At 42.2% G+C, this 22,283-nt stretch overlaps 2 protein-coding genes and 1 pseudogene across 3 annotated transcripts in view; all 3 read left to right on the forward strand.

Annotated features, from left to right (window-relative positions):
- Positions 1 to 2,869: 2,869 nt before the first annotated feature.
- Positions 2,870 to 8,140, forward strand: LOC117536611 (annotated as a pseudogene).
- A 1,485-nt stretch (positions 8,141 to 9,625) lies between these two features.
- LOC117536616 (tripartite motif-containing protein 16-like) lies at positions 9,626 to 11,776 on the forward strand. The gene has a single exon (XM_034201552.1). The coding sequence runs from the start codon at positions 9,680 to 9,682 to the stop codon at positions 11,339 to 11,341; it is 1,662 nt and encodes a 553-aa protein (XP_034057443.1). The 5' UTR covers positions 9,626 to 9,679; the 3' UTR covers positions 11,342 to 11,776.
- Positions 11,777 to 13,125: 1,349 nt separating this feature from the next.
- Positions 13,126 to 22,283, forward strand: part of tmem248 (transmembrane protein 248) — a 19,663-nt gene continuing 10,505 nt past the window's right edge. Inside the window, exons 1-3 of one of the 2 annotated variants that reach the window (XM_034201550.1) lie at positions 13,126 to 13,478; positions 16,473 to 16,631; positions 20,562 to 20,850. In XM_034201550.1, coding sequence (XP_034057441.1) covers positions 13,476 to 13,478; positions 16,473 to 16,631; positions 20,562 to 20,850 — 451 coding nt within the window. In that variant the 5' untranslated portion in view covers positions 13,126 to 13,475. The remainder of the gene's footprint in view (positions 13,479 to 16,472; positions 16,632 to 20,561; positions 20,851 to 22,283) is intronic. The other variant, XM_034201551.1, reaches the window with a different exon arrangement.

The following is a 22,283-nucleotide window of genomic DNA, read 5'->3' on the forward strand; positions in this document are numbered from 1 at the left end:
GTATGTGTCCACACAATAAAAGCTCTATTACTAATTAATGTGTATCCATTACATTTGATATCGATATAATTGAGTGTGTCATATCTTTACAATAAGAGAACACTGTGTCTCCGCCTCGTACATAATGTGATGTGATTTCTTGGCACAATGTTTCGCTTTATTTGAATATAAACACGTGTTGCTAATTGTAGACTAACCCTCTGCAATAATCCCTTTTATGTAAAACATACAGTGTACAAGTGTCCCAACATTTATACACGTCTCAACAACTTAATGTGTTATTTGTCAGTTCATAAAATGGTTGCTCCCCATTTGTAGCCATGTTGTGTACTTACTTGTCCTTATTTTTATTAATATGTGCTTTTCTCTATATTTAATAAGTTAGCTTACTCTTTATTATTGCTTTCCTTTTTTACCTGCTATGCCACTTTTGCTCAAACACTGTAAATGTCTAATAAACGAATTCTGATTCTGAATTTTATTTTGAAGGACATGCATCACATTCCCGGTAGCTCTCTGGTTGGACTTGATTTGACTTGACACGACTAGCTGGAGCTAAATGAGCTACACAGCATGGGCTGCATTGAATTGGCTGTCGTGGCTATAAGGATGGTTGGGGTTCACAGATAAATGGAGGACCTTTAAACAGGAGGTTTCTACCGCCATCTGCTGAACTGGAGCAGTTAACCCCATGCACTTAACTATAGCTGCGTTACAGTATGTTGTTTCAGTGGAAGAAATAAGTATTTGATCCCTTGCAGATTATGTTAATTTGCCCACTTACAAATACATTAACAGTCTATCATTTTAATGGTAGGTTTATTTGACTAATGAGAGACAGAATATCAAAACGAAAATCAAGAAATTGACATTATATAAAAGATAAACATTGCATTTAACTGTGTGACCAAGTTCCCATCGGCGAAAACACGTGGGTTTGCTATCCTGGCTCCAAGATGGTGGAATGAGCTCCCCATTGACATCAGGACGGCAGATAGCTTGCACATCTTCCGGCGCAAACTGAAAACTCATCTCTTTCGACTCCACTTCGAGCGTTAGAACGATTAATGAAGCACTTTTATACTAATAAAGGACTGGATTACCTAAAGCCAGTTGAGTAGCACTTGAAATGTTTGGCTCTATGAAACCTGATATACTTATATGATTCTGTTTTCTTCAAGGTTGTGTCTTCCTGGTCGAATGTACTTATTGTAAGTCGCTTTGGATAAAAGCGTCAGCTAAATGCAATGTAATGTAATGTAATGAAATAAGTATTTGATCCCCTCAGGGCCGGTCCTGACCAATTTGCTGCCCTCGGCAAGATTTTAGCTGGCGCGCCCCCCCCCCCCCCTCGAAAATGCAGACACTCACTATGACTCGCGCATGCATGCACGTGCACGGTTGTGGCATGACTTCCAAAACAGAAAGATATGGACACAAGATGTGTGCAACTGTATTAAGTATCCTATCCATTTGAACATGATTTAAGTGGGGGGTGGACCTAACATCCTCTAGGGGGGTCCAGGGGCATGCTCCCCCGGGAAGATTTAAATGTTGAAGTTAAAAGCATCAATCTGGTGCACTTTGAGAGCAAAATTAAGAGATCTATGGATACAGCTTCTGTGTGCTTTTATTAACATTGGAATTTACTGTGTAAGCGGCCGCAGGGGAGAGCTTTAGAGAGCTCTCTCCTGAAAGACTGAGCGGCTCTGATAACCTCAGCTCAGTGAGGTAAAGGCACACCTTTATATAATCATTATAGTTATAAAAAAATAAGAGAATAGGTGAAAAACAGGTATAAAATACTATATAACAGTACAAAAAAGTTGTTATTAATAAACAAGAATACAGTTTAAAAGGGGAGTGATTTGTAAAATATCCATAAAGAAAAAGAACATCTGTTTACAGTTCTGTATCATATGGGTGTTGATGGGGGGAAATTAAAAAAAATAAAATAATTTCAATTACATAAGAACACAATTTCCCGATTTTGGATCAACAAAGTACATCTTATTATTTGATACTAACAGAACAACGCCTATATTACGTACAGCGCCCATAAACTATGGCACATCCCCCCAAAATCAAGTTTAACTGCCCCAGCCCCAGTAAAAACCAGAGGTTTATGTGACATTGTTCTTTTTTTTAAATAATGGTTTTAGTGTGCAATTATAGGTTTTAATTTTGTATTTGTGTTAATCCAATTGTTGGCGCCCCCGATGGGTTGATGCGCCCTTAGCATTCGCCTATACTGCCTTAAGGGCCGGCCCATCCCCTTGCAAAACATGTCTTTCACTTGGTGGAGAAACCCTTGTTGGACACACAGAGGTCAGACACTTCTTGTAGTTGGGTTTGTGCACATCTCAGGAAGGATTGTGGTCCACTCCTCTCTGAAGACCTTCTCCAAATCCTTCAGGTGTTGAGGCTGATGCTTGGCGTCTCGAAGCTTAAGCTCCCTCCACAGATTTTCTATGGGATTGAGGTCCGGAGACTGGCTCGGCCCCTCCATCACCTAAATGTGCTTCTTCTTTAGCCACTCCTGTGTTGTTAATTCATGAGGAAAAAGCATGGAATTTCAGTTTTCACTGCATTGTGAATTCATTTTCAGGAGATATTTGTTACCTGCACTATTTTTTTTATTTTTCTCTTTTATTGTGTTGCTCTGTTGGAGGAGCCTTTGACCTAAGATTTTAAACGACATAACTACACTGTAGCTATGCACGTATGACTAATAAAAGGCTTGAACCTTGAACCTCCTGGAATGAATCAGATAAGCCCTCCCTCTTCTTCCTGCTCTCAGACACAGCCAGCTCCACTCTGTATTTCGTACCCTTTGGATCCACACTGAGGAGGATGGGTGTAACCAACATGCGGGTAAAGTCCAAGAGCTGACAGCCACATCACACATGCTGTTCAGATCACCTGTTACACTAGTTTCAGCTCTCAGGAAGTGAAACTCAGACACTCGCTGCTACTCAGAGGTGAAATGGCGCAGAAAGGAGTTCAGCTGGACAGGGAAACCTTCTCTTGTCCGATCTGTCTGGATCTACTGAAGGATCCGGTCACTATTCCCTGTGGACACAGCTACTGCATGGACTGTATTAAACAGCACTGGGATGGAGAGCTAATCCACAGCTGCCCTCAGTGTAGAAGGAGCTTCACACCGAGGCCTGTCCTGCTGAAAAGCACCATGTTAGCAGCTTTAGTGGAGGAGCTGAAGAAGACTGGACTCCAAGCTGCTCCTGCTGATCTCCGCTATGCTGGAGCTGAAGATGTGGCCTGTGATGTCTGCACTGGGAGGAAGCTGAGAGCCTGTAAGTCCTGCCTCGTGTGTCTGGCCTCTTACTGTGACGAACACCTCCAGCCTCATTATGAATTACCTGTCTTTAAAAAACACAAGCTGGTGGAGCCCTCCAAGAAGCTCCAGGAGAGCATCTGCTCTCGTCACGACGAGGTGATGAATATGTTCTGCCGCAGTGATCAGCAGTGTATCTGTTTAATCTGCACTATGGATGACCATGAGGGCCACGACATGGTGTCAGCGGCAGCAGAGATCTCAGAGCTGAAGAGGAGAGATGCTGAGCTGAAGCTGCTGTCTCACACAGAGGATCACAACCAGTTTCTGCACAGCACCACCTCACTCTCATTCCTCAGTGAACCTCCACACTCCTCCAGCATCAACATCCGTCCTCTGAGCTACTTTGAGGTTATGACGGCGGCCCTGTCAGATGTTTTACTGTCAGCAGCAGAGCCCACCACCAGAGCTGGGTTCTTAAAATATTCACAGGGAATCACACTGGATCCAAACACAGCATACACATATCTGGTATTATCTGAGGGGAGCAGAAAAGCAACATTCATGAAACAAGATCAGTCTTATTCCAGTCACCCAGACAGATTCACTTTTTATGATCAGGTCCTGAGTAGAGAGAGTCTGACTGGACGTTGTTACTGGGAGGTGGTTGGAGAGGGAGAGGAGGAGTTTATGTAGCTGTCGCATACAAGAATATCAGCAGAGCAGGGTGGGGGGATGCCAACTCCTTGTCCTCTTCCGCCAGGGGCCCTACCTACTCCTTGCTCTCTTGCGTTGGTGGTCCAATCTACACCAGCCCTTGCTCCATCCGGCGTCCCATTGAGACTAGCCCAGGTCATGTCCAGGATCCCGTCTACGCCTGTCCCACCGGCTCCGGGGCCTGTCCGTCCTCCGGAGCTGTGCGGTCTTCGCCCTCGAGCCCGGCCCCCTGAGTGCCGTAGCCTTCGCCCTCAAGCCCGGCCTCCTGAGTTCCCCAGCCGTGCTCTTCGCCCTTGAGCCCGGCCCCCTGACTCCTCGTACTCTGCCTTGCCCCCGGGCCGTCCGCCCGAGACCCCGTCTGTCATGGTTTTGGATTTTTGTTTTCATTTTCCACCTTTTTGTTTTGACATGTTTTCATCCTTGTGTCTGTCTGATCCTACTTCCTGTGTTTGACTTCCTGTCGTTAGTTTCCCTCCTGTGTCTGATTGTGCCTCATTGTGTTCACCTGTTGCCCTTGTGTTTCTGCCTCCCCTGCCAGCTGTGTCTTGTCCTGTGATTACCCTTCTTGTGTATTTAGTCTTGTCTTCCCCTGTGCTCCATGTCTGTTCGTCGTCATTTCATGTCCCTGTCACCTATGCTTGTCCGTGTCTCCTGCCTGTTCCCGTCGTAAGTTTGTTCCTGTCTGTCGTACTCCCCGGTTTTGTTTCTGGTAATTCGTTTCTTGTTTTTTCCTGCCTTCGGCTTTTTATAATAAAGCTCGCTTTTTGTCTACCTTTTTTAGTCCTTTTTTAAACTGCACTTGGGTCCCATTTTCCACACGCCCTGACAGAGTTAACAGTTTGAAGAAAATGCATCACAGATATACTGTTATTACCTGACTGAAAATAATTCATGATTTTCAGTTTTTACTGTCTTGTGAATTCATTTTCAGGAGATATTTTTAAACCACCTCAGGACTGGAAAATATACGATTGCAGGGGGTTTTCATATTCATTAAAGAGCTAAAAAAAAGACCACAGTCAAAGTGAAGTAGTCATGACCACAGAAAGCATTGCATTTATTTGACTAAATTAGTTACTAGTTACTCTATAAATACAAATGATTAGCTTAAACAAAATATGAATAAACAGTGGATGGATAGTTACTAGTTAGATATAGATTATTAGATCATTCAAAACATAAATACATTATTAATTACACTTTGTCTGGCTATCTAGGTTAAGATGGCAGCAGCAGGACATCAAGTTATTCAAATTAGCTCTACATTTACTAACTGTGATAAAACACATCAATAATCATTATAGTAACCCAGTAACTCAATATATTTATATACGATTCTGAAAAAGGCCATTATACATACGGAGTACTTTTACTTTTGGTACTCTAATATTTTGATACCAAAGCTTCTGTACTTTTACTTGTAACACAGTATTTGTTATACCTTAGTATTTCTACTTTTGCTTTAGTAGAATATCTGAGTACTTCTTACACCACTGCTACCATGAGCTGAAGACTGTTTTCAAATGTAGAGCAGGTTGTCAGCGAGGCTCCGTTTGTAAATGAGGAAACCGTTCAGAGTGTCAGCGCTGCTCCTCTTCCTGGAATGAATCAGATAAGCCCTCCCTCTTCTTCCTGCTCTCAGACACAGCCAGCTCCACTCTGTATTTCCTGGTTCCTCCCCTTTGGATCCACGCTGAGAAGGATGGGTGTAACCAACATGTGGGTAAAGTACAAGAGCTGACAGGCCACATTCACTGCACACACACATGCTGTTCAGATCACAGCTCACACAGTTCTCAGGAAGTGAAACTCAGACACTCGCTGCTACTCAGAGGTGAAATGGCGCAGAAAGGAGTTCGGCTGGACCGGGAAACCTTCTCTTGTTCCATCTGTCTGGATCTACTGAAGGATCCGGTCACTATTCCCTGTGGACATAGCTACTGCATGAAGTGCATTACACACCACTGGAATGGAGAGCTAATCCACAGCTGCCCTCAGTGCAGAAGGAGCTTCACACCGAGGCCTGTCCTGCTGAAAAGCACCATGTTAGCAGCTTTAGTGGAGGAGCTGAAGAAGACTGGACTCCAAGCTGCTACTACTGATCTCTGCTATGCTGGAGCTGAAGATGTGGCCTGTGATGTCTGCACTGGGAGGAAACTGAGAGCCTGTAAGTCCTGTCTGCAGTGTGTGGCCTCTTACTGTGACCAACACCTTCAGCCTCATTATGACGCAGCTCCATTAAAAAAACACAAGCTGGTGGAGCCCTCCAAGAAGCTCCAGGAGAACATCTGCTCTCGTCACGACGAGGTGTTGAAGCTGTTCTGCCGCACTGATCAGCAGAGTATCTGTTATCTCTGCTCTGTGGACGAACACAAAGGCCACGACACGGTGTCAGCGGCAGCAGAGAGGACTGAGAGGCAGAGAGAGCTGGAGGGGAGTCGACTCAACATCCAGCAGAGGATCCAGGACAGAGAGAAGGAGGGTGAAGCTGCTTCAGCAGGAGGTGCAGGCCGTCAATGGCTCTGCTGATAAAGCAGTGGAGGACAGTGAGAAGACGTTCACTGAGCTGATCCGTCTCATGGAGAACAGAAGCTCTGATGTGAAGCAGCAGGTCAGATCCCAGCAGAAGAGAGAAGTGAGTCGAGTCAAAGAGCTTCAGGAGAAGCTGGAGCAGGAGATCTCTGAGCTGAAGAGGAGAGACGCTGAGCTGAAGCTGCTGTCTCACACAGAGGATCACAACCAGTTTCTGCACAGCTACCCCTCACTGCCAGCCCTCAGTGAAGCTACACACTCCTCCAGCATCTACATCCGTCCTCTGAGCTACTTTGAGGACATGACGGCGGCCCTGTCAGCACTCAGAGACAAACTACAGGACGCCCTGAGAGAGGAATGGACAAACGTCTCACCGACTGAAGTGGATGTTTTACTGTCAGCAGCAGAGCCCACCACCAGAGCTGGGTTCTTACAATATTCACAGGAGATCACACTGGATCCAAACACAGCAAACACACGGCTGTTATTATCTGAGGGGAACAGAAAAGCAGCATACATGGGACAACTGCAGTCTTATTCTAATCATCCAGACAGATTCACTTTTTATAAGCAGGTCCTGAGTAGAGAGAGTCTGACTGGACGTTGTTACTGGGAGGTGGAGTGGAGAGGGGAAGGAGTTCGTGTAGCAGTCGTATACAAGAATATCCTCAGAGCAGGGGAGGGGAATGAATGTGAATTCGGATTCAATGACAAATCTTGGTCCTTATATTGTGACCAAAACAGATATACATTTAGTTACAACAAAATCCTCACTCCCGTCTCAGGTCCTCTGTCCTCCAGAGTAGGAGTGTACCTGGATCACAGAGCAGGTATTCTGTCCTTCTACAGCGTCTCTAAAACCATGACTCTCCTCCACAGAGTCCAGACCACATTCACTCAGCCGCTACATGCTGGACTTTATCTTTATCGTTTTGGTTTGGGAGCCACAGCTGAGTTGTGTAAATGGAAATAGCCTGAAGTCATTTGAGGAACTACTTCTTAAACTCACTGTGTGTCCATCATTGTTGCTGAGAGCTGGTTGTTCATGTCGTCACAGCACAGAGATCAGCTGTCAATCAAACATTATGGGATGTGCTTTAACATCTTCTCGTGAGTTGTTCTGTAGATGTTGGAGTTTCTTTAGGCGGCGCTCCTTCCTGTGTCTGTTGAGCCATGGAGGCTGTCACTGCTCAGGAGCATTTCTGTTAACCTCAACTCATATTTCTCTGCATGAAAATGTAAACTTGGCTCTAAATATGTGTTGAATATCGATATTGATGTATTTGTATGTTGTTGTTTCTCTTGTAAAGCAGGAGTCTTAAGAGAGAAAGCACCAGAGATTCTTTCATTGTAGATATTTTATTCTAAAGGTCTTTTGTGTTTGACTTAGTCTCAAAGTGTTGAACGCATAAATGAAAGTTTGAAGAAGGAAATAAAACACATTAAAAGAAAAGTGATCAAAAAGAAAAGCTAACAGGTTGAGTTTGTAATAAATGGTGTTTCTATTTTCAACAAGTGAGATGAGTGCCACATTAACATGTCTGTACAAAATAACATGTTGGGGTTTTTGTTGTTAATAAAATAAAATACAAAAGAGAAAATCTCAGTCTTTTGTTTTTTTAATTATTAAAATATCTCTAGATAATTTTTCTGAAACAAAGAAATATAACATAAAATATCCAGATGCCAGAAAAAATGCCATTAAATGTGTATTTATTTGTATTAAATCCAGATAGGATTGTTTATGTATTCATATTTCCAACCACAGATTGTGGAGCACTTGATGGTCTAATAATAATAATAATAGGTAATAATAAAATAGCCTGCTCTAGTCCCTATTCACAGTGTCCCTTGTAATGCTGCCTTCAATGACTCCCTAACATTGTAGGTCAAGAGGACTTAAGTCACCACACATTGAGACTCTTGGTCAAAACAACATGTCATGTATTTTGCAATAAGTAGGTTTAGCTGAACTCAATTAATAATGACATCCAGTGTTTCTCCTTCAGTCATTGATCACATTATTTCCATCTCATTCAAGAAATGTAATCGTCCTCTGTTAACCTAGAAGAGGATGAGCTTTGAGAGTTAAACAGTACTTTGAAACAGAATGAGGAAGGATGCTGAATCACACAGGAAACCAAAACACTGAGTGGGAAACATGAAACAAGCATAAATCATGAGCCGTCTTCATCGTGTGTTAATCAGAATCTGAATTCCTTGATTGCATAGTTACAGCAAAGAGACAGTACTGATAGACAACAATAAAAACTGTATTTAGTAAAGTGACAGTATTTAAGTGAGCAAACAAATGAGAACATTTAAATTAAGTATAAAAAAGGTATGTAGCCGCATTATGAAATAATAAGTGAAACAAGTAGAAAGTAATGAAGTAGCTGCAGAATGACAATATTCCCTAGAATAAAAGTACACACACAGTTTTATGTTACAACATTGTTGTTCCAGGTGTTGTGGGATCTGTGTTGGGTAGTGTTATATTAATTACACGTTGACAGGTATTTATAGGTTAAGATAGCAGCAGCAGGACATCAAGTTATTCAAATTAGCTCTACATTTACTAACTGTGATAAAACACATCAATAATCATTATAGTAGCCCAGTAACTCAATATATATATATATGATTCTGAAAAAGGCCATTATACATACGGAGTACTTTGACTTTTGATACTCTAATATTTTGATACCAAAGCTTCTGTACTTTTACTTGTAACACAGTATTTGTTATACCTTAGTATTTCTACTTTTGCTTTAGTAGAATATCTGAGTACTTCTTACACCACTGCTACCATGAGCTGAAGACTGTTTTCAAATGTAGAGCAGGTTGTCAGCGAGGCTCCGTTTGTAAATGAGGAAACAGTTCAGAGTCAGCGCTGCTCCTCTTCCTGGAATGAATCAGATAAGCCCTCCCTCTTCTTCCTGCTCTCACACACAGCCAGCTCCACTCTGTATTTCCTGGTTCCTCCCCTTTAGATACAAACTGAGGAGGATGGGTGTAACCAACATGTGGGTAAAGTCCAAGAGCTGACAGCCACATCACACATGCTGTTCAGATCACAGCTCACACAGTTCTCAGGAAGTGAAACTCAGACGCTCGCTGCTACTGAGAGGTGAAATGGCGCAGAAAGGAGTTCAGCTGGACCGGGAAACCTTCTCTTGTTCCATCTGTCTGGATCTACTGAAGGATCCGGTGACTATTCCCTGTGGACATAGCTACTGCATGAAGTGCATTAAACACCACTGGGATAGAGAGCTAATCCACAGCTGCCCTCAGTGTAGAAGGAGCTTCAAACCGAGGCCTGTCCTGCTGAAAAGCACCATGTTAGCAGCTTTAGTGGAGGAGCTGAAGAAGACTGGACTCCAAGCTGCTCCTGTTGATCTCCGCTATGCTGGAGCTGAAGATGTGGCCTGTGATGTCTGCACTGGGAGGAAACTGAGAGCCTGTAAGTCCTGTCTGCAGTGTGTGGCCTCTTACTGTGACCAACACCTCCAGCCTCATTATGACGCAGCTCCATTAAAAAAACACAAGCTGGTGGAGCCCTCCAAGAAGCTCCAGGAGAACATCTGCTCTCGTCACGACGAGGTGATGAATATGTTCTGCCGCAGTGATCAGCAGTGTATCTGTTTAATCTGCACTATGGATGACCATGAGGGCCACGACACGGTGTCAGCGGCAGCAGAGAGGACTGAGAGGCAGAGAGAGCTGGAGGGGAGTCGACTAAACATCCAGCAGAGGATCCAGGACAGAGAGAAGGAGGTGAAGCGGCTTCAGCAGGAGGTGGAGGCCGTCAATGGCTCTGCTGATAAAGCAGTGGAGGACAGTGAGAAGACGTTCACTGAGCTGATCCGTCTCATGGAGAAGAGAAGCTCTGATGTGAAGCAGCAGGTCAGATCCCAGCAGAAGAGAGAAGTGAGTCGAGTCAAAGAGCTTCAGGAGAAGCTGGAGCAGGAGATCAGGGAGCTGAAGAGGAGAGACGCTGAGCTGAAGCTGCTGTCTCACACAGAGGATCACAACCAGTTTCTGCTCAGCTACCCCTCACTGCCAGCCCTCAGTGAAGCTACACCCTCCTCTAGCATCAACATCCGTCCTCTGAGCTACTGTGAGGACGTGACGGCGGCCCTGTCAGCAGTCAGAGACAAACTACAGGACGTCCTGAGAGAGGGATGGACAAACGTCTCATCGTCTGAAGTGGATGTTTTACTGTCAGCAGCAGAGCCCACCACCAGAGCTGGGTTCTTACAATATTCACAGGAGATCACACTGGATCCAAACACAGCATACACATATCTGTTATTATCTGAGGGGAGCAGAAAAACAACATACATGGAACAACAACAGTCTTATTCCAGTCACCCAGACAGATTCACTTTTTATGAGCAGGTCCTGAGTAGAGAGAGTCTGACTGGACGTTGTTACTGGGAGGTGGAGTGGAGAGGGGAAGGAGTTCGTGTAGCAGTCGTATACAAGAATATCCTCAGAGCAGGGGGGGGGGCTGAATGTAGATTTGGATTCAATGACAAATCTTGGTCCTTAGATTGTGACCAAAACAGTTATTCATTTCTTTACAACAGTATACGCACTCCCGTCTCAGGTCCTCAGTCCTCCAGAGTAGGAGTGTACCTGGATCACAGAGCAGGTATTCTGTCCTTCTACAGCATCGTCTATGAAACCATGACTCTCCTCCACAGAGTCCAGACCACATTCACTCAGCCGCTACATGCTGGAGTTTTGCTTTTTCATTATGGAGCCACAGCTGAGTTGTGTAAACGGAAATAGCCTGAAGTCATTTGAGGAACTCTTCTACTTCTTAAACTCACTGTGTGTCCATCATTGTTGCTGAGAGCTGATTGTTCATGTCGTCACAGCACAGAGATCAGCTGTCAATCAAACATTATGGGATGTGCTTTAACATCTTCTCGTGAGTTGTTCTGTAGATGTTGGAGTTTCTTTAGGCGGCGCTCCTTCCTGTGTCTGTTGAGCCATGGAGGCTATGTTTGACTTAGTCTCAAAGTGTTGAACGCATAAATGAAAGTTTGAAGAAGGAAATAAAACACATTAAAAGAAAAGTGATCAAAAAGAAAAGCTAACAGGTTGAGTTTGTAATAAATGGTGTTTCTATTTTCAACATGTGAGATGAGTGCTACATTAACATGTCTGTACAAAATAACATGTTTCTTGTTAATAAAAGAAGTAAGAGGACAAAAGTGAAAATCTCAGTCTTTGGTTTTTTTTATTGTAAAAATGTCTCTAAATTATTTTTCTGAAATAAAGAAATATAACATAAAATATCCAGATGCCAGAAAAAATGCCATTAAATGTGTATTTATTTGTATTAAATCCAGATAGGATTGTTTATGTATTCATATTTCCAACCACAGATTGTGGAGCACTTGATGGTCTAATAATAATAATAATAGGTAATAATAAAATAGCCTGCTCTAGTCCCTATCACAATGTCCCTTGTAATGCTGCCTTCAATGACTCCCTAACATTGTAGGTCAAGAGGACTCAAGTCACCACACATTGAGACTCTTGGTCAAAACAACATGTCATGTATTTTGCAATAGGTTTAGCTGAACTCAATTAATAATGACATCCAGTGTTTCTCCTTCAGTCATTGATCACATTATTTCCATCTCATTCAAGAAATGTAATCGTCCTCTGTTAACCTAGAAGAGGATGAGCTCTGAGAGTTAAACAGTACTTTGAAACAGAATGAGGAAGGTGATGCTGAATCACACAGGAAACCAAAACACTGAGTGAGAAACATGAAACAAGCATAAATCATGAGCCGTCTTCATCGTGTGTTAATCAGAATCTGAATTCCTTGATTGCATAGTTACAGCAAAGAGACAGTACTGATAAAGACACGATAAAAACTGTATTTAGTAAAGTGACAGTATTTAAGTGAGCAAACAAATGAGACATTTCAACTAAGTATAAAAAAGGTATGTAGCCGCATTATGAAATAATAAGTGAAACAAGTAGAAAGTAATGAAGTAGCTGCAGAATGACAATATTCCCTAGTATAAAAGTATATATTGCACAGTTTTATGTAACATTGTTGTTACAGGTGTTGTGGGGTCTGTGTTGGGTAGTGTTATATTTCCTACCTTTTAGTTGTTATGCTCCCCAAAAATGGACCAAACTTCCAGAAACCCTGAGGTCTTCACCAACTGAGTTCTTTTAAGTCGAGGCTAAAAACACTATTTTTTTCAGCTGCTTACCCAGAAGCCTTTTAACTTTTTTTTAGCACCTACCATATTTACAATGTTGTTTTTAAACTATTCTGTATCTCGTTAATGCATGTTTGTTATGAATATGTTATTCCATTATGTTTATTTTGTGATGTAAAGCACTTTGAATTGCCTCTGTGTCTGAAAATGTGCTATATTACCTTACATTTCCTTACGTTACAGCTTTAACCCTCAACAAAAATGTAAACACACTGGACGTTCCCTCTTACGTAAATTGCGTATGTCGGGACGTCACTCAACGTATGTTCGACCAATATCGAGAACCAATTTCCAGTGCACGTTCTACGGGAATAACAGGAAGGCGGCGCTGCGACGCTTTTACTACGCAGTGCGGAGGAGGACCCAGATACAGTATTGACGTTATTATCCAGACTGTACTCAGGAGATATTTGTCAGCACAGCTGCAGGGAACCATTACAGCAAATAATGGGAAGGAGTATACGTGGTTCTTCTCACGCTGAAAGTCTGGCTGTCTCCACCGAACACCGACTTTTGCTTTTTAGCCTTGCTTTCAGCAGCAGGAGGGACTAGATTTCGGGGCAGCTAGCAAAAGCAGTACATGCTAGCTTTAGCTTAGCTTGCTAGCCCAACTGCTGTTTTATTGTGGCGCACAACGAACCTCCCAGCTAGCATCCGACGTAGAGAAAGACAACATGGTGAGAATGTGTTGTTTTTATTACATTTAACACCGCTGCTTTACAGTTTAAACCCACATATATCACAGCTTGGCAGCTAGCTTATCGTGCTACAAGGTTGACAGCTCATGTAATCTGGATGCAGTCTCTTTAATGCAGAAAGTCAAACACAAACCCTTTAAATGTATAGGTTTTTGGTTAATATATATTCACTTTGAGGTGTTAGGGAGCCTGCCTTTCGATAACAAACATTATATAAGGACTTTATTGATCCGACACAGAGGTGAAAGAAGTACTCTTGTTCTTAAGTAAAAGTAGAAGTACCAAAGTGTAGGTTGCAATCAAAATGTTAGTAAAAGTAAAACAATATTAGCATCTAAATATAGTGAAAGTAGCGACAGTAAAAGTAGTCATTGTGCAGATTGGTCCATTTAAGAATAATATATATGATATGTTTTATAATGATCATGAAAGTGTTCTCAAAGCTGGTGAAGGTGCAGCTAGTTTGAAGGACTTTGTATACTGCAGGGTAGCTTGTGGATTTACTCCAGGTGGAACTAAAGTCTGATTTAACACTTGATTATATTTCATACCATTCATCCAACTGTGCAAATTAACTTAAGATATAAAACAAATGGTGTGAAGTCAAATTACATCAGAGAAATGTACAGTTCAAGAGTAAAAAAAGCAAACATAGCTTAATACTTGTTCCTTGCTAGACGCTTTTATCCAAAGCGACTTCCACTCAATACTGTGGACAATCTCCACTGGAGCACTTTGGGGTGAAGGGTCTCAGGGACACAACGACATGCTGACTGCAGTGGGGTTTGAACCTGATCCAAACACCAACACCAACCCACTGCGCCACACACCTCCCTACTTATAACATGACAAACACCTTTCACCTAAAAAAACATGACCCTCTTTGATAATTGCAACCATAATTGTAATATACAATGCATACCAAGGTGTGTAGCACAGGAAATAACACATTGTGTTCCAAGTCAAACGCAATGTCTACATTACATTCTTTTGAACTTTAGTCACTCGTTCAACTTGATAAACCAGCCTTCTGGATTATAAAGTATCTTGACCCGGCACTAACAGAGATGGTTCTTCGAAGTCAACACTTTATGTCAAACTATATAAGACTGTCGGCATGGGAGCGATGTCTTCTTAAACAAATGGATGATTTTTGATGGTTTGTAAAACGTTTTAATTGAGATTGACAATCTTTACTTTCCTCTCATAACCCCATTTCCAAGTGATCTTTAGGGTACGACTGATTAAGAGTTATTCATGTTTGTATAATACCCTAACTTTAAATATCATTACAGGCAGAAACAGTAGTTAAATGAAAAGCAACAGTGCTACAGAGACGTCCGTTTATGACCTTTATGTTAACAACCCATTCCACATTAATACATTTATTACAATTATAAGATCTAAGCCGTCTTTGCTGCAGCCTAAAAGAACATTAAGGAACTCGACCAAAGATTATATACAAGCCTTAAATGTGTTCTGTTGGAGACTGGGTGGGACTCTAAATGTACTGAAGGGTTGATATTGATTCATCATTAATCAAATGTGTCCAGTTCGACTTACATGGAACCTGTGCACATCATTACCGTTAACCCTGAATTATGATATTGTTTAAATTAGATTACATCCTTCCTCAATTCAGAGCATCAGATGCTACATGTAATCAACTTAACCACAACAATGCATAAAACATCATTTGCATTTCGCTCATAACCATATATCATATCAAATCTGATACTGACTGATGGCCCTTTTCCACTGCAGGGCCTCGCTCGGCTTAGTACGGTAGGGCTAGGCCTCGTTAGGCCTTCCAGGCTCACTTTATGCTGCGTTTCCATTACAGTTTAGTAGCTGGGGCAGTAACTATAGTAACGCAGTGTAGGCGGAGCCGTGACGTCATCTTCAATGAGAACCACAAAACCAACACAGCCGTTAGCTGTTAGCACTCAGAGCTCACAGCTCCTCATATCTGTTCAGAAACTAGACAAAAGTTAAACAAGTACAAACCACAGACTGCCTGTGTCATGGCGAATACAGTCGCTGGTTTATTTATGTCTGTCGGCCGTTGTTGTGAGTGTGGACGGTCGGAGCATATATAACGTTAGCTTAGCCGATCTCCATTCAGAAAACACGCATTTTAAAAGGTGTTTCTCTGCCGTCTGTCTGCAGACTTGTCAAAGCATTCATTCATGGTTTTTACTAACTGGTATCAGTATGTTGTTACTTCGGCATCATTTAGAAACGTGTATTACAATTAAATCATGGTCAAATATGTTCATGTTGTAGTAGTTGCCAGCGGTTCTCTCACTAGTTCAGCATACTCAGCCCGGTTGTTGGCCCGGAAAGAACCTCGATTTTGGAGAGCCAGAAAACTGAAAAAGCCAAGTGGAAATGCAACCAATAACGAGCCGGGCCGGGCACAGCACGCTTAAACCGCGCTGTCGTGGAAATGCGCAATTAGATTCAAAATAAACTTTACATTCACATAACGATAACCCTAAATATGTTATATATGCTAAACACACCTTTATCCACATCCCGGCCCAATCTTTTTAATGAATCACTTTTAAGATATTTTTTTATTAATTCAACGTCATTTCTTTAAAGTTATTGCACAGGCAGTTATATCCTTTGTTTAGGAGAGATAAGTGGCTTTGAGACTTCCTTATTTATACGTTACATATAAGTGAATCATGTGTCAAGGCCTGTCGTTTACCGCCAGTGTTAAAGAGATCTTGAGGTTCATGAGATTAATGCTTGATCGTTAAGACATTGTGTATTTTGTTTGCACTACTAAATACTGGTCATATTTACATTAATGATGTCACCGTCTATGCTTCATGTTTCCTGTAGATATTTAATTTCTCTTTTAGTGTACAGTTTTACTATTATGCTGCTGTGTTTATTGTATTTTTGTAACTCTGGCACAACAATAAAGTCTTCTCTTCTCTTCTCTTATTTGTCCATATGCAGGTGTACCTGTTAAATCCTATAGAGAACCTGAGGAGCTACATCAACACCCGTCCACCGCTGGTCATCTTTATGATCAGCGTCAGTGCGGTGGCCATCGGCTTCCTCACCATCGGATATTTCTTCAAGATTAAAGAGATCAAGTCTCCAGAGTTGACGGAGGTGAGTCGTAAACAAAGCTCTTAAAAAGATGAATGATATGGTCTGCTCCTCCATTAAGAATCTCTCATACTAGGTCGCTGCAGATGCTAAATGTCTCTTTGAGATCTTTGTGACTTGCTTTTTCCCCACAAGAAAGCATTTGCCCAAATGTTGCACCATGTTGGACTTGCACTATGACCTCGTCAGCCTTTTCTAGTCTAATCCAGTTCATTTTTAGGAGGCTAAAATAAGCTGGTCTCACTATTACAATTAGGGATTCATGTTTTCTTGATATACTGTGCAAGCTACGCAGTACATAAAAACCTTATGTCCACCAGCTTCTAACTTAAATGACAGTGCATTCAGACAAGACAAGAAGTCAAATCAAGTTTTGTATTTAATATAATTAGTATGCGGAAAGAAGGATATAGAAGGTAATACAGTTTGCTTCACGAGCTTCAGCTTCCGATCGCACACTGCAGTTTGCAGTCTGCTTTTCTGGTCATGCAAACGCACAATCCTGTGTGCAGCAGATATATAAGTGCAAGAAGTTCAATGTGCAATGTTATGATAACAAGTGTCTCCCTTTTGTTTGCATACTGCATGCAATACAACACATTATGCACTTTGTAAGGGAAAGCTTGAGTCTATCTATATAAGACACATAATGCCATTTGAAATGCAGTCATATGGCGCGTTTCCACTGCAGGCCTCGCTCGGCCTCGCTCGGTTTGGTTATTAGGCCCTTATTAGGCCCGGCTCACTTTAATGCTGCGCTTCCATTACAGTTTAGGAACTGGGGTAGTAACTATAGTAACGCAGTGTAGGCGGAGCCGTGACGTCATCTTCAATGAGAGCCCCAGAAAAACAACACAGCTGTTAGCTCTTAGCACTCAGAGCTCACAGCTCCTCATATCTGTTCAGAAACTAGACACAAGTTAAACGAGTACAAACCACAGACTGTCTGTGTCATGGTGAATACAGTCGCTGGTTTATTTATGTCTGTATAGGCCGTTGTTGTGAGTGTGGACGGTCGGAGCATATATAACGTTAGCTTAGCCAAGCTCCATTTAGAAAACACGCATTTTAAAAGGGTTTTTCGCCTGCCGTCTGTCTGCAGACTTGTCAAAGCATTAATTCATGGTTTTTACTAACCGGTATCAGTATGTTGTTACTTCGGCATCATTTAGAAACGTGTATTACAATTAAATCACGGTCAAATATGTTCATCTTGTTGTAGTTGTAGCCCCCTTGCCAGCGATTCTCTCTCTAGTTTAGCATACTCAGCCCGACTCAGCCCGGTTGTTCCTGGCCCTAGAACCACGATTTAGTCGGGCCAGAAAAACTGTGAATTAGGACCCGCTAGCCGGTACTAGGCCAAGTGGAAACGCAACCAAAAACGGGCCCCGCACGGCTCGGCACGCTTAAAGCGAGCTACCCGCTGCAGTGGAAACGCGCCAATAGTGTGCTGAGTATAATACATAAAAACAAAGATTTGCATGAGGATCTGAATAGGATAGGAGCATATAAGCCAAAATAGAGATCTATCAATAAATAACTAAGATGTGTTTTGTGCATGATAGTGCTGAACAACTGTTCTCATTTTGTCACAAATAAAGCAGGACGAGTCATATTTGTTATCGGAAAAATATAATTAAATATATACAGTCAAAAAACTGAACTGAATGAAGTATAGTGGTGGTGTGGAGATTTCCAACCCTACGCAGTCTTCAGAACACATCTCTGGTTTCTAGAATCAAAGGAGAGAAATCGTTAAAAGAAATTCCCTCCGATATTGTGAATCATATCACAATTACCATTCCAGTCAAAATAATGGCATTCAGACATTTCTTCCAAATAACTCGGCCCTATTGCATCCTCTATTTCAATGTGGGTGAATATGATTTCAGTGACACATAAATCAGAGATGTAAATCAGGTACTGGATGTTTGGTAAATCATAACAAATCCTTCGGACAAAAACACACAGGGAAATCAGTAGGGTAAACATTAACACGTTGATATTGAAAAGTAACATAATTCAGAACCACAGCTTTAAGGAGGGCGTAAGTGTTTTGGTTGTTTACATGTGTGTGCTTCTCTATGTAGACACAGCCATCCCTCTAAAGCAGGGGTGTCCAAACTACGGCCCGAGGGCCAAATGCGGCCCCTCGGACCATTTTGAATCGGCCCTCAGCTAATTAAAAAAGTATAATGAAATATGGCCCACCAATTAAACATCTGCTATTGTACTTCTTAAATATATCACACAGTATTCGTGTGTTAATAGAATCCATTTTCAAATAAATTACACCCTTCATATTTCCTCTTATTATAATAATCTGAGCCTCCTGTTTTAAGGAATGTGCTGCCAACACAATAAATGAAACCCTACGGAGAGCTGTGTGTTTTTTCATCAATATCAACCATCGATCTCTGAGATGGCATGATGTAGTCTTGTTAGATGTGCCAAGAGCAAGGACTGTCTTAGGTAAGACAGCTTTTATGTGCAGCTCCACTTGCTTGGAACAATCTTCAGCAAGAATTGAAACTGAGCAATCTCATTCCTCTGCATGTTTTTAAAGCTAGGCTAAATGAAATGCTCGTTGATACTATGGCCACTTGTAAATGTCTATAACTATGTAAATGTATCCTGTAAATATAATGTATGATGTCCTTTATTGTTTCATGTGGAACCTATATGCTGCAGGTCTCCCTTGAAAAAGAGATCTATGATCTCAATGGGACCAATCTGGTTAAATAAAGGTTTGAAATGAAATGAAATGAAAATGAACCATCATTTACCTAAATTTGATTGATTTTCTAACTTATGAGGCGATATACCTCTAGTGAGCGGCCCAGCCCTTTGTATATTTTTCTGTATGTGGCCCTCTGTGAAAAAAGTTTGGAAACCCCTGCTCTAAAGATTACATTTCCCAACACTTCAATATGATTTCAGTGACACATTGATAAGATGGGCCTTTACTAAGGTGCTGTTTACACGAGAACGCAAACGGTTGTATCCGCTACTTTTCTCTTTCGTATAGCCTGTTCGTTCACACGAGGCCGTAACATTAACGCGGAAACGGACCCCGCAAAACGATAACGGGCCCCAAGGTGTTTGCAGGTCTCCCTTGAAAAAGAGATCATTGATCTCAATGGGATTTTACCTGGATAAATAAAGGTTTTGAATTGAATTGAAAGGTGGATAGATCTGCAAACGGCTCTGTGTGTACGTCCTATACGATTATTTCCTGATAACGATGAAGCCATAGCCCCGCCTCTCCCAACCTCAGCTGCTCATTGATGTAGCATGGTCAGTAGCTACTGTCAATAGCTACTGCTACTGCTACTGACCATGCTACAGCTGTTAGTGCAAAATCTACAGCTCCTCTACCACAACCATCAGCAACAAGTGGACATGGAGAACTACATGAACTACATGTTGCTAAATCCACCGCCAGGCATAAACAGAAGGGCAACCATGGCAACCATGCTCGGGGGTCTTCTTCGCTGCTTTTGGTGTATTTTGTGGCGGAAGCTACTACGCTACTTACAGGCCCGTTATATGTACTACAGCGTCTCCAGCGCTCCCGTGCGGTCTCGTGTGGACGGAAGACTTTTTAAATTTCGTATGCATTCGGTTTGCGTGTAAATGGGGTCTGATCCCCGTGGGGAAATCCAGTAGTTTAACAGCAATAGGATAAGAATGAAAAACAGGACGGCACAGATTCACAAAGATTAGAGATTAATTCAACTAAGTCCAATAAAAAGTAAGAGTAGTGGGAAAAATCTAAAGGAGAGCTGCTTAACAGGCTGCCACTTACCAAATCAGAGAAGTACATCAGGTAATAGATGTTTGGTAAATCACACTTCTGCCAAAAACATTAACACACACACACACACACACACACACACACACACACACACACACACTTCCTGCTTCCTCCAGGACTGGAACACCTTCCTGCTGCGCTTCAACGAGCTGGACTTCTGTGTGTCGGAAAACGAGACGATAAAGCACGGCCTGAACGAGTCCACCACCCCCGACAGCCTGGTGGTGACCAGCGGCCAGGCCCGGTCCAGTACCCAGGTGCCCCAGCTGCTGGAGGACTCGGGACCCATCAACATCTCCGTCCCCATCACCCTCACTCTGGACCCCCAGCGCCCGTTTGGAGGGTACTCCCGAAACATCACCCACCTGTACGCCACAGTGCTGGGCCAGCAGGTCGGCCTTTCTGGTAGGTTCTCCTTCTCTCCATCGCTCATTTGTTTTTGTTATCAGTCAGACACATTTGATTTATAAAGCCGTATATCAACGGGGACTTTACAGATTATACAAAGAACAAAACACTCTGTCCTTACACCCTTGCCGAGCACAAGGAACAAGTCCCTGACTGTTAATCAGTATTCAGTAGGGTTGTACACATTAACACGTTGATATTGAAAAGTCAACACAATTCAGAACCACAGCTCTAAGGAGGGTGGAAGTGTTTTGGTTGAATCCAGCACCGAATAGGCAGCGTTTATGTGTGTGTGCTTCTCTATGTAGACACCTGTTTGTCATACATCCCTCTAAAGCTTACATGTCCCAATCACATCCCTCTTCAACACCGTTACACTAAAGTAAGAACACGTCCCAACTCTACCATCGAAAACTAAGACGGAAAACTCAAACTCTGCATTCAACCAATCCAGTATTAGGAGCAGTATACTAGTGTATTCATTCTGTCGTTGTATTTCTTTAGTTGAGAAGTGACAATGCACATTAATAAATATGAGCACTTGAGTCCATCATGTAATGTGTCAAATGTATCCATTAATCTGGCTAATTTGTTTAATAAGTGTTCAATGTTTTGTGCGCTAACAGCGTCACACCTGTCTGTCAATCTGATTTATTTGTCTCACTATACGATGTTTCAATGTAGCAGACTAGACAGGGTGCAGCAGGCTAAAAAAAAGACAGGATCGGAATTGAATATAGCTTAATCCTAGGTGAGTTAATGTTAGCAAATGTATACTTCTCAGATTTCTTTAGACGTCACAAAATCTCACAAGGAGGAATCCTACAAACTGATTCACTTCCTGCGTTAGAGTTTGATTTACATGAAGGTCACAAAAACACCGCTATTGTAACAAGATACTAGTATTTAGACTATAGTGTGTGTATTTGCTGTGGTTACTGTACGGAGGTGATGTCCTCCCTCTGAGGAGTGTGTGAGTGTGTCCTCTGATGGGTTTTACCGTACCTCTCTGAGTGGGGGGGGGGCGCTGTGTAACATAAAGCTGATCCCATCAGTCCGGCTATACGTTACACACTGAGGTTTCAAAAGACCGCCTAATTGAAAAGTCAAAACAACCTCTTAACCATGACTGCATGCTCAGCTGTGTTTGGGGACTGTTACTTTTGTTTCCTCAGTGTGTGTGTTTTTTTGTCTAGAGCAGTGATTCTCAAATGGGGGTACGCGGACCCCTGGGGGTACGTTGGGGTACTGCAGGGGGTACGTGAGATAAAAAAAACCGTTGATTAAAAAAATACATATAAATATATATAGGCTTTTTCTATCAAAAATGTTCGGGGTTGATCAGGGGGTACTTGGCTGAGAAAATGTTTCAAAGGGGGTACATTACTGAAAAAGTTTGAGAAGCACTGCTCTAGAGTATGTTTACTGTA

This window comes from Gymnodraco acuticeps, unplaced genomic scaffold (genome assembly GCF_902827175.1).
Source record: "Gymnodraco acuticeps unplaced genomic scaffold, fGymAcu1.1, whole genome shotgun sequence".
Taxonomy (NCBI): Eukaryota; Metazoa; Chordata; class Actinopteri; order Perciformes; family Bathydraconidae; genus Gymnodraco; species Gymnodraco acuticeps.